At 33.8% G+C, this 13,017-nt stretch overlaps 2 protein-coding genes across 2 annotated transcripts in view; both read left to right on the plus strand.

Annotated features, from left to right (window-relative positions):
* The first annotated feature begins 1,362 nt into the window (after nt 1-1,362).
* LOC111711875 (SWI/SNF-related matrix-associated actin-dependent regulator of chromatin subfamily B member 1) lies at nt 1,363-10,479 on the plus strand. The gene is made up of 10 exons (XM_023486334.1): nt 1,363-1,456; nt 2,362-2,423; nt 2,945-3,073; nt 3,446-3,503; nt 5,471-5,568; nt 6,389-6,499; nt 7,264-7,354; nt 7,927-8,073; nt 9,253-9,401; nt 10,236-10,479. Exons 1-10 carry the CDS (start codon nt 1,379-1,381, stop codon nt 10,369-10,371), a joined length of 1,059 nt encoding a protein of 352 aa, XP_023342102.1. The 5' UTR covers nt 1,363-1,378; the 3' UTR covers nt 10,372-10,479.
* Nucleotides 10,480-11,078: 599 nt separating this feature from the next.
* Nucleotides 11,079-13,017, plus strand: part of LOC111711880 (ADP-ribosylation factor-like protein 16) — a 5,955-nt gene continuing 4,016 nt past the window's right edge. Inside the window, exons 1-2 of the mRNA XM_023486339.1 lie at nt 11,079-12,115; nt 12,834-12,892. Coding sequence (XP_023342107.1) covers nt 12,091-12,115; nt 12,834-12,892 — 84 coding nt within the window. The 5' untranslated portion in view covers nt 11,079-12,090. The remainder of the gene's footprint in view (nt 12,116-12,833; nt 12,893-13,017) is intronic.

Consider the following 13,017-nt stretch of genomic DNA (forward strand, 5'->3'; position numbering starts at 1 on the left):
AGAAATTGTCTTAACCTAACCTAACCCTAAAATAATAAAAATGAAAAATAATAATTTNCCCCCCCCCTGGTCACAAATATAATGCTTTAAGTCTATGAAGTTTGTGAATGTGAAACTTGAGTTATGTGAGTCATATTCATAATTATACAGAGAGCTTTTCTTCTGACCATTGTACTTCCGCCTGACCAAACTTTTGACCCACTCGAATTTTTGCACAGACTCTATATTTGGGTTCAATGCACTTATAGGTTGAATTATGCTTAATATGTTTCTTATGTGGAATAACAGATGTTTAAGTTAATTGTACATTTTTCATCCCTTTTACAGGTTGGAGGCTCTTAAGAAATTATCCATAACGTCTAATTGTTTTCTACAGGAATCCTAAAATTTGTCCCTATTATACTTCGGTCTCAGTTCAACTAGGCTAACAAGACACCCTCTCACTTTAATTGCAATCAATAACGTTAGTTCAATTCGTTCAATCGGCTATTTATTTGTCCAATCCAATGATATATCATTAAAGAATAAAGAATCAAAAGTAGCGGAGAACCGATGTTACATTTCTGTCGTCTTCATTCATGTTTATGATTAATACAAATCTGCGGCAGTCTGTGCTCAGAGATTATTATTAAACGCCGCCGCGTCATTAGCCGGAAAATTTGTTTTATTTTTTCCTTAACATTTCTCTGCTTCTTCTAACCAGTGAAGAATATCAATTACAGAGTTGCAGATGCGTCATTGGGGTACTTTTTATTAGTGAGAATTTTGTTTTTCACATCTTGCTCATTGAGTTTTTAAATAATTACTGTGCTATTCATTGAGATATGCTATACTTTTACAATTTGCCCTTGATTTTGACTTGCAAATTCCTTTCCTTACTGCACAATGCAATACTCAACCATACCGGAAACCTAGATACATTTAGAATCAGAAGAAGAATTGGTTAATTATATACACGGCTAGGGTGTCTTAACATCATATTGGATCGTGTTATGCTTTCAAATGCAGTTCCTGGGGTTCCTGAGGCTTATCAGAAAATCTGAAAAGAACAAATAACTTTTTAAACAGAATTTAAAGATTTGTTATCAGAAATACTAAATTTTTCGAGTATAATATGTGACTTTTGTCGTTAAAGCTTGGAGATAATCCAACATGATTTGGTACGCTCTGTATGTTGCCCATGAAAAGGCCACCGCACCCAATGCGCACCTTTTTATTGTCATCCTCTGACCATTGCGGTTCAAACATTTAATAAAATAAAAATTTATCAAGTCTTGGGTAAGTGGTGAAATTAAGTGTTTTACCAAAAATTGTTCTCTAGGAATATACCAGGGATTTTTCGGGATAATCATAACAAAACATATTTCAGAATATTAAGATGGGGAAAACATATGGAGAGAAACCAATTGTTTTCCGTTTTGAAGAAAACGGCGAAGAATACATGATCGGCTCAGAGGTATTATTTCATTTAGTTGTGAACTGAGATTTTCCTGTGGTTATGTTATTAAGCAGGAACCACAATAAGAGAGGGGGGGGCAAACTGCACCCATATAGCCTCCATTCCGCAATTGACTTATAAACTGCTTATTTACTCAATAAATAAAACAAATAATTTTTCATAAGATGCTTAAAAATGCCCGTTTTTCATAGAACCTAAATCTTTTTCACACTCCATAAAGCTTTTTTTTTTTACTTTTTTAACATTCCAAATAAATCTATAATTTGTATTTCTTAAAGTTTTTAGTTCATCGTCGAAATATACTAACAATCCACCACTAATTTATATTAAATATAGTGTAAACAATAAATATGTAACTTGCCTTATCCTTTCCTTTTCCTTTTATTTCTATTTTTATATTATTTTTAAATTGGGGGGAAATATTCCCACAACCCCTACTTTTAGAGGTTTTTAACTATTTTCTCCTGAAACACTTTATTTTGTATGTTTTTGTTATATTCCATAAATAAATAATTTTTACTTTACTTTAATACGCACCTGCTGATGTTTATCTTCTTAAAAAATGTTTTTGAAGGTCGGGAGAAAGCAATCTTTACCAGTACCAGAAATAACGCAGTATTGCGTGTGATTTGGTTTAAAATTATTTAAAATCTAATAGAACGATAGATATATTTCGAATCCTAATGATAATGGCGTTGCTCAATAAGTTTTTATTATTATTATTCAAATCTATTTATTGTTTAAAAAGTACGTATCACCTAAAAGGAACATAATATATGTATATATATATATCAATAACATTCTGATTTATGCATTTCTAATGAATATGCAGATCGACACAACAACTAACTGTAACAACACAAATTGTTGAATAAATGGTTTTCATGAAATTAATATTTTAGGTTGGAAACTATCTTCGTTTATTTCGAGGAGCGCTTTACAAGAAGTATCCGGGGTTAACTAGGTAAGGATGTTGAGTGAATGCAGGGGGAGGAGGGTTAGCTATCTGGGGCGCCTTAATTCCTGACATAGTTGACATTGNGGGGGGGGGGAGTAATGTGTATGAAAGATTAACAAAAAAGTATAGCAAAAAGCGCCTAACTTTTATTAGATATCCATGTCAGGATATTTGACAGGTAAATATAATTTCACTAGCTATCATGCTAAACCCTAAATAAATATTTTTATATCAACTAGGCTGGGCCCATCTTCTATTTAATTGTGAACATTTTCTCTTTTTATACATTGTAAAACAATAACAAAAAACTTGGCGGATTTTATAAAAAAATTGTTGATTTTCAAAAATTTAATGAAAATTAAATTTAGTTGGAGGCTAATTTTGAAATTTTGATCATTCATAAACCTTTCTTGGGGTCATGTGAGGTCCCACACAAATTTTAGGCCCGATCGGTTTAGCTGCTTTGACGTTTATTGGATACAAACAGACACAAGCAAAGTAAATATATAGATAATAATTGTTTCAAGGCGAACCCTGGCTAATGACGAGAGGAAGAAGTTAAATGAAATGGGGCACAGCCAGCATGTGACAAGCTCCACCATCTCCCTCCTCCTTGCCAGGGAGATCGATGATATAGTCAACGGTGTAGACGACGGGTATGTTTCAAATCTTATTCGTTTATTCAGTGGGAGGTTGAAAATGTAACTATTTAAGCTATGCAACTCCAGGGATCCATATTTTTAAGAATGATTTTTGAAGATCGGGGGAGGGGGGGGGGGGCAAGGAAGGTCTTTCATACGTGTTATATAAAAAAATATTTATCTTTCCTAATTCTAGTTTGCTATAGAGCCTGTAAAACACAAAGATTCTCTCAGTAAAGACAATAAAAATATTAGAAATATTATGTTTAAGTCCACAAGAAACCCATTTTTGTTCGGTAATACAATAACTTTCTAGCCTCTGTATCTAGAAATTAGAGTAAACATGCTGAATAAAGATTTTTACCAAATGTTTTATTACTAATTCAGATATAAGAGCGGAGGAGTAGGTGGTGGCTCAGTGAGCCTGGGAGAAACGCCAGCAAAGGTTTTTGTTTTTTTATTCTTAATATTTAAAAATACATTAAAATGTTTAAGGTAACATTGAATAATTCATCGATTTTTTAAGAATTTACTGAATTGTTGTAAAATCTAGTCTTAAACTAAAGAACCGTGCGATTTTGAAAACCCTTTTTAAGTGAGATTTTTGACAGAAAGTTAAACGCAGTTTTCATAGAATATTTAACTTCTTTTGTTCAGATCTGGTTCAAATCTAAATATTATACATTTATTTATTACAATTATATATATTATAGAAAACACTAATTGAGAATAGATGATTAAGAAGGAAAATACTCTCTTAAACTGCAGTATCTCGTTGTTCTAAAGCCGAGTCTCTCTCCTTGTACACAAATTTTATCCTGCGGACTCAGTTGTATTGTGTACATTCGGAGGTGTGGCAGGCTACAACTGTACACAGTGTACAAGTTCCGTTTCATGTGTGGGGGGGGGGTTGTTGATTTATTTTGATTTGATGATTTTCTTGATGGGTGGCAAAGGAGACTCAGATTGTCGGTCACCTTAGGTTTTACAATTGTAATTGCTCATTTTTTATGATTTTTGGAAGAATTTACTGAATTATAATAGCTCCGTTCTTCGGAAATTTTGAAGAATTTACTGAATTATAATAGCTTCGTTCTTCTGAATTTTTGAAGAATTTACTGAATTATAATAGCTTCGTTCTTCTGAATTTTTGAAGAATTTACTGAATTATAATAGCTTCGTTCTTCTGAATTTTTGAAGAATTTACTGAATTATAATAGCTTCGTTCTTCTGAATTTTTGAAGAATTTACTGAATTATAATAGCTCTGTTCTTCTGAATTATCTGAAGAATTTACTGAATTATAATAGCTTCGTTATTCTGAATTTTTGAAGAATTTACTAAATTACAATTGCTCCGTTCTTCGGAAATTTTAAAGAATTTACTGAATTATTATTGCTCCGTTCTTCTGAATTTTTGAAGAATTTACTAAATTATAATTGCTCCGTTCTTCTGAAATTTTTAAGAATTTACTGAATTATAATAGCTCCGTTCTTCTGAATTATCTGAAGAATTTACTGAATTATAATAGCTCCGTTCTTCAGAATTATCTGAAGAATTTACTGAATTATAATAGCTCCGTTCTTCAGAATTATCTGAAGAATTTACTGAATTATAATAGCTCCGTTCTTCTGAATTATCTGAAGAATTTACTGAATTATAATAGCTCCGTTCTTCTGAATTATCTGAAGAATTTACTGAATTATAATAGCTAGTGATAGGTTGTTGCAGGGTACGAATCGTGACTATGATCACGCCTTTCCTCCAGGTTGTACCCCTCATCGTAGTAGGTGGCTGGGTTGGTTCAGGACTTATCTTACCGGTACGGGTCGGATAGTCTTGTAGGCGGTCTGGGTTGGTTCAGGACTTATCTTACCGGTACGGGTCAGATAGTCCTGTAGTCGGTCTGGGTTGGTTCAGGACTTATCTTCCCGGTACGGGTCGGATAGTCCTGTAGGCGGTCTGGGTTGGTTCAGGACTTATCTTCCCGGTACGGGTCGGATAGTCCTGTAGGCGGTCTGGGTTGGTTCAGGACTTATCTTCCCGGTACGGGTCGGATAGTCCTGTAGGCGGTCTGGGTTGCCCAAGATGGGGCTTCTTGCAGATCTCATCACATGATAGCTCTGTTCCAATAGATAATACTAGCCCAGATTATTTTTCCTTTATTGTTTTTTTAGAATTAGTGGTTTCAGGCCGGGTTCCCGTTTATGTTTAGCAATTGTAATCCATAGAACTATTGAAAAAGAAGACAAAAAAGCAACCATATGTTTATATTTGACAGAGTTATATATATGTGCGGTGTGCACTTTTGTCTGTAGCATGAGATACGATACAATTGCATTGTTTCATGTTGACAGGACTTTCGAAAGTAGTCTTCTTATGGGTTTCACTGTATTATTATTTTGTTATCCAGGTTATCCCAGCTAAGATTAATAAACCTACCCCTGCTGTTCCTGCCATGGCAAGCTCATCACACCTGGATGCAGTTCCACAAGCCACTCCTATTAATAGGTAATAGTCCTTAAAATCTAGATCGTAATAAATATCCAGTTCTACGAAACCGTAGCTTAGCAGCAAATTAAAAAAAAACATTTAAAAAACATCCATTTTTTCTCTCATTAACATACATCTTGTGTGAAAACTAAAGATTATTATTAAACAGAAAATATTTTGAGGGAATATATGTACCAACAAATCTATTATTTGTAAAAAAAAAAAGATCGAAGTGTTCTGAAAACGGATTTTTTTTTAATTCATTTGGAATAAGGGTTCTGTTAGATATTAATAATTTAATGCAGGGTTGTTTATTTTCTTAAAAATCATTCCACCCCCTCTTTTGAAAATAATTTTTCTTCCCCAGAAGTAAGATTTTTTAGGATTTTATTCATTAAGTTAGGGAAAATAGATTTTAAACTAGCCTTTTCATGTCCAATATACCGCCCCCCGCCCCCTTCTTAAAAATATACATACACCCCTGATTTAATGTAACGGGTGGGGAATGGTCCTTCCCACACCTGGCGGGGAGGTCTGGGGGGTCAACATTGGGGTCTCTTGCAGATTCCATTTCTTTATGCCCTTTAATGAAAATGTTGACACATAATAATTTGGGATGAGGATGTCAACCTTGGGTTACGGCCAACTCAGGTTCCCAGAAAACTTTCACCCGGGTTGGCCTGCATCCAGAAATTATTAATAGAAGAAAACCTGGGTGGATTTAACAGACAACCCCAGGCGTTTACAAGATGCGTATCGCGAGGGGAAGTACTAATGGGTACCATAGTAAAAACTGAAAATAATAACTTATGTGATGATATGATAATATTATTTGCAGGAACCGTGTAATCCATAAGAAGATCAGAACCTTCCCTCTCTGCTTCGATGATACCGATCCTGCAACAGTGCATGAGAACGCAGCACAGCCAGAGATACTAGTTCCTATCAGGTAGACAGATAGACAGATAAACAGATAGATAGATGAACAGATAAACAGATATATAGATAAACGGATAGACAGATAGACAGATAGACAGATAGACAGATAGACAGATAGACAGATAGACAGATAGACAGATAGACAGATAGACAGATAGACAGAAAAACTAGTAACCTCTTTAATAGAGCGTTATACAAATTCATCGAAAATTAATACTGGAAAGTAAAAAAAAAATCTAGAAAAATGAAAATCTAAAATCTATATTTTTCATTTTCATCAATGTCAAAGTCTGATTTTATTGCAAATGACAAGTCTGATTTAATTGAATGACAAATCTGATTTAATTGAATGACAAATCTGGTTTAATTGAATGACAAATCTGTTTTATTTGAATGACAAATCTATTTATTTGAATGACAAATCTTATTTAATTGAATGACAAATCTGATTTTATTGAATGCCAAATCTTTTTATTTGAATGACAAATCTGATTTATTTAAATGAAAAGTCTGATTTTTTGGAATGACAAATTTGCTTATTTGAATGATAAATCTGATTTATTTGAATGACACGTCTGATTTATTTTAATGACAAATCTGATTTATTTAAATGATAAATCTGATTTATTTGAATAACAAGTCTGATTTAATTGAATGACAAGTCTGATTCATTTATAAATATAATGAAAAGTCTGATTAATTTGAATGATAACTCTGCTTTAATTCATAAAAAAAATGGTTTATTGAAACTATAAGTCTGATTTTGTTAAAAAGTTTGATTTTCCTATGTCAGGTTATGTGCGATGATCTGGATCTGAACCCGGTCAACTTTGTACCTGCCATCACTGCAGCCATCAACCAGCAGGTAGAAGACCGTATTTTAACTCTTTTCTTGGTTCAATTTTAAACCAAGAAAACTTCAAACTATCAGAAATTCCCACATTGAAGTTCATTTTTCGGTGATAACACTTAGATTTAAAAAATGTTCAAAAAATTATGGAATACCTAGTATGTATCCATGAGTTGCCAAAAAAAAAATACTATTTTAAGTGAGGGAATAGGTTTCAGTGTTGTGTCCTTCTTAAACTCGTTAGTTATTGGCATGTCCATTCACAAAGTTATCCTTTAAATCTATTTGAGAAACAATTTAGTTTTGACAAGTTTCTTCAATATCGCTGTACTACTAAATCCGCAAAAATAAGGACATCTTATTCATCCTTGATCAGATAAAGGGTTGTAGGTAATCGTTGGAAATCTGAAATGCCAATTTATAAATTTAGGGTCACTTAACAAATGTGTATACGCTAGTAGGGTTACTAGACATTTTAACGTTCATGTCATGGTATTGGGAGGGTTACTAGACATTTTAACGTTCATGTCATTGTATTGGGAGGGTTACTTATCATTTAAATAAATTAATCTGTATTGTTTCTGTAGTTGGAGAGCTTTCCTAGTGAGACAGAGAACCTACTCCGGGAGCAACGGGATCAGAGAGTTGTTGTCAAGCTCAATATACATATTGGAAACCATAGTCTCGTAGACCAGTTTGAGTGGGATATTGCAGAGGAAAATAATTCTCCAGAGGTAGATTGTTCGTGTTCTTCTCCTCCCTCCTTTCCAACCCTTTCTCACCTTGATTTCTTACTTTACTTACCCGCGTCTCTCCAATTTGGTGAATACGACCACCCCTGTTTTTCTCTAAAATCTACTCCTTGCGGCGAAATTAACCCCCTTTTGAAATCCCCCAGAATTTATATATTTTTAGGGGTTTTCTTCGCTTAAAAACGAATTATTTTGAGGGGAAAGTAAATCAATTTTTTGGTAAATAGTTTTAAAAACAAAGAAAAAGTCGACTTTTCATGTTAAATTTTTCATTTTTCCCCCCATAATCTTAAAAAGCCTATCCCCGGGAGGGGGTTATTTCTGAAGATATACATCCCTTCTAATTTTCTTATCTACTTTCAAATCCATCACAGCTTTTAAACCAGTTCTAATATCCTCTCTTTATACTGAATTCCTTTCAATCCCATCTCCCTTCGCTTAAATCCCTTCTTTTTCCTCTCTTTAAAACGTTTTACTAGAATTAATTGTTAATTTTCATTTTAGCGTTATAACCCTCAATTTATGTACATTGCCAAACAACTTTCTTGTATAAAATGATTTTTTCCCCTAAAATATTTCGCCTTGTCGTTGCCTTATTTCAATTGATAATCCTATGTATTGCCGTATTTATCAGGAAATGGGGTGTATTTTATAAAACTGCCTCCTCAGGGGGGGGGGAGATTTTAAATTATGTTGGTCGGATTAGATATAAATCGCACTTATTGATTGATCGATTGTTTTTTTTTTATTGTCCTTTATTAGACTGGCACCTACCACCATATCGTAGGCAGCTGCTATGTATTTAAACTTTTAATTATAATATTTTCACTTCTTTAAAAAACGATCGTTTCGTTTTAAAAACGACGAAGATAAAATGAAAACGAAACGGTTTTTTTAACGATCGTTATTGAAAAAGATCGTTTTTAGATTAATAACGATTAAGTTTTTTTTCGCTTTAGATCATCGTTGTGTTGGTCGTGTTTGAATTTTTGACGATCGTTAACGACAACCCTTCGTTGACGATCGTTAACGACGACACCTCGTTAACAACTGTTAGCGACGACCCTTCGTTAACGATTTTTTAGATACTATCGTTTTTAGAAAAAACGAAACGAAAAACGATAGCTTTTCAAAACGATAAACCACCCTATCCGTGTCTAGGAGTACTCGCGGAAGCTGTGCTCTGAGCTGGGACTAGGAGGGGAGTTTGTAACTGCTGTTCTCTACTCTATTCGGGGGCAGCTGGCCTGGCATTCTAAGAACTACGTGTTCTCGGAGAACCAGATGCCGTCTATCGAGTCCGCTTTCAGGTGACATGAACGTGACACGTGAGAGAGGGAAATTGTATTATATTAGGCTATCAGGGCGATCTTCTATTTTAAAATTTGAATTGTTGCTCAATCTTTAAGTTTTTTTGCGGATTTTCAAAATTTTACAAAAATCAAATTTATTTAGTGACCATTTTTTATTTCTGAGCATCCATAAACCTTCCATGGGGGTCATGTGAGGTCACACACCAAATTTGGACCCAATCGGTGAATAGTCGAAATTATTCCACGGTTTTTCTTTTAATATTATAACAATAATTTTGATTATTACACTTTCTTCCTACTATACTATTATCCGATTCACTTTAAAGATTGTTCTGATAATTAATTAATAAAAGAGAATTGCTAGAGATGTGCTGGTCCCTAGTCAATTTCACCCACCAGAGCTTCCCCTATCAGTACGCATTATTACACGTCTGAGGTTGACAACGAAGATATCAGTATTTTTCTAGCTGAAAGTTGAGCGCCTTGGGAATTTGTGTTTCCTTGTTTTCCGGCAATTAATTTCAAGGAAACCTTTTTCATTCGTAAATACCAGTCAGTAATTCTGCAGTTCCTTTAAACATGAAGTTATCAAGTCAATAAATAAGTTTTACGAAATTAAAGTCAGTAATTCTGCAGTTCCTTTAAACAAGCAGTTATCAAGTTAATAAATAAGTTTTACGAAATTACCTTATTTTTTTCGGATTAGTCATAATAGTTAGTTAATTAAAAGTTGAACATTTTTGCTGTTTTATGTTTTGTTATTAATGGATACATTTGTAAAACTTGAATATTGAACTAAACATGTTTTTTAATTATTTTCTTTTTAATTAGGAACCAAAGTGATTGTGGAATATGGAGTCCTTTCTTGGAGACTCTGACTGACGCTGAGATGGAGAAGAAAATGCGCGACCAGGACAGAAATACGCGAAGAATGCGTAGGCTGGCTGCCACCACTCCACTCTACTAGAACGGCGGGAAAACCTTCAACAAAATCAATCCCCAAAAATATTTTTTTAATGTTTGTCGTTATTATTCTTTGTATATAATTGATCGTCACTAGAGTTCAAATCAATTTTTTTTGCTTTTCATTTGATTTTACGGTAAGGAAGATACAATTGATCTTGGTTGGGTTTTCAGACCTATTCTGATCCCGTAGATTTATTGAAGGGCTTAGTTTAATAATCTCATGACTTCTGTAAAGTATAGTAACGTTTTTATCCTTTTCTAGCCTTTATTAATTATTAATTATTTGCTCTGACTGAAAATATGAAAAGAGTAGTATTTTCATTTTTTGTCTCAGGAAAGGCAACATTTTTTATCTAACAAGCAAAACAAGATATTCCCAGTACACGTTAAATATAACAATCCCCAAGGAGAATTGAATACAAGGAGGGGGCAATAGGGTTTCCGTACACTTTGCTGTGACGTTTTTGGACTGCTGGAGAACTAGTTTTTGCGTAACAACAATAATAAAGATTGTAAACAATAACACAAATGATAAACAGACATTTGGTGCATCTCTGGCGTTAGATGAAGATTCACCGTATACGAACTCATGTTTGTTTACATTAGATCGGCTGCCTTTATTATTGTTGTTACGCAAAAACTAGTTCTCCATCAGTCCAAAAACGTCACAGCAAAGTGTACGGAAACCCTATTGCCCCCTCCTTGTATTCAATTCTCCTTGCCAATTCCTATCCCAGAACCCCTCCCCCCTCCAAACTTATTTTTTCTATATTTTTATTTCGGCAAAGCAAGGCACTAATTTTCCTCTTAAATTGACAGAATTCGGATAGAAGTATTGTATTATATTAATTAGCTTTTTTGTACTAGCTATTTCAATATTTTTAGCGTTGATTTTGTGTAATATCTTTGAAGTGGCATACTACTTTTCATAGCGAAATAACTGCCGATGTAAAAACCTTTTGCATTTTATATAAGTACTTTTTGAAGAAAATTCTACTTACAATCCATTAAAAAAAGGCCAGCCAGGCGATATGAGGATATAATGAAGCTGGTGCACTACTTCGCGCAGGGCTTTACTGTTGTATCTAACGGTGACAATAGATTCAGGTCTATTTTGTGACCAATTTCGATGAGCCAGCCTAAATATGTCCTTTGTCCTATGTTTCTATATGTGTTGACGAATTACTATTTTATGTTAAACTGAAAACTGAAATAATTGTAAAAAAGTCTCGACCCTAATAAGTATTAAAGGTACCGTACTTAGATTTACTGAGAACTAAAGTTCAAATTAGAATTATGAATTGAATTCTGTTAAATAGGACTGGTGACATAATATCAAGTGTATCTACAATTAAAGAGTAAAGTGTCCAATTCACCTACATCTGAGGAATGAGGATTGAGATATCCCTTTTGTCTAACTGGAAAAGGAATAATTTCCATTTTCATAAATTTTCAAGGAAATAGTCAGATTTTAACACGTTTTCCTTGTTCCTGTATGGTATTACTTTAAATCTGACATGCCACTCCCGAATAGAGGATCTCCTATGATTTGGTCTACAGTCCCTTTACCATAAACAGTGTACACACTGAACAGTGTAGCATAGAGTTCTCGTGTATTTATGTACAGTACAGTGTGGAATGTATTTATGTACAGTACAGTGTAGAAAGTGTTTATGTAACTGTAAATATTTCAGAAGAATGAACATTTAGCTGAGAGTCAATGATAGTCTGTATAGGTCCAACAGGTAACATTTCAGAGGTGTACACAAGGAAAGGGGTTATGTAGGCTCAGCCCCCCCCCCCCCCTCCTCTCGGATCAGTAAATCTGGTTTTTAAAGGGAAAGAAAAAAATTTAAGACCCCCCCCCTCTGGACAAATTTCGTTGAACGCCCATGTACCTTTATAGATAGGGGCTTATATTTCGTAAGAAGGGTTATTCACAGAACTGGGAGGAAAATAACAAAGATTTGGCCTTAGATGGCAAAAATTCCTTTTTTGAGATATCTTGTTCATCTACACCTGAAATTCATCTATTTGCCTCAATCAAACGACAAAAATGTTATTTTTGAAGACTGGGTTTAAAAAATTATCCCTGCAGACACCTTATACTCAGACTAGTAAAAGTTTAAACACATTTGATTAAAAAACAATTCTTGACGGAATTATAAGTTTTTTTCTCACTGATTTTTTCAAGAATCCCTTACTGATAGTTTTGCTTAGTTGTTTTAAACCTAGAGTAATAGATTGGGTTTGAGAGAGTATAATCATGAAATCATAGTTCTACTCAAGCTAGAGAATAGAGCTACTGCCAATAATCTTTTGAATTCTGATCTTACAAAATTCAAAAATTGTTTATTGTTCCATGAATTAGGGGGTGACTACCTAATTGATATTGCCCCCTTCTTTGAAGGGGGGGGGGTAATTCTTGAAAATATATACCCCTGTTAATTCATGACTTTGTAGGAAGTGGAAAGACAAGTTTATTGGAATCTGTTTCTGACCTGAAACGACCCCCAGACAAGGAACATAAAAAATCTGAAATTTTGTAAACAGATTTGATTTGAATTCATTCAAAATAATTCGAAAATTCAAAATGACATCCTTAGTTTTCTACGAAATGAAGGTTATTTTTTTTTTTTTTTTTTTA

Source organism: Eurytemora carolleeae, unplaced genomic scaffold, assembly GCF_000591075.1.
Source record: "Eurytemora carolleeae unplaced genomic scaffold, Eaff_2.0 scaffold1215, whole genome shotgun sequence".
Taxonomy (NCBI): Eukaryota; Metazoa; Arthropoda; class Copepoda; order Calanoida; family Temoridae; genus Eurytemora; species Eurytemora carolleeae.

What these genes read in the sequence shown, in the direction of transcription:
- LOC111711875 (XM_023486334.1), top strand. Translation starts at nt 1,379, where the DNA reads ATGGGGAAAACATATGGAGAGAAACCAATTGTTTTCCGTTTTGAAGAA. An exon ending in AATACATGATCGGCTCAGAG is followed by an intron (nt 1,457 to 2,361) that starts GTATTATTTCAT and finishes TTAATATTTTAG; the next exon opens with GTTGGAAACTATCTTCGTTT. An exon ending in AAGTATCCGGGGTTAACTAG is followed by an intron (nt 2,424 to 2,944) that starts GTAAGGATGTTG and finishes AATTGTTTCAAG; the next exon opens with GCGAACCCTGGCTAATGACG.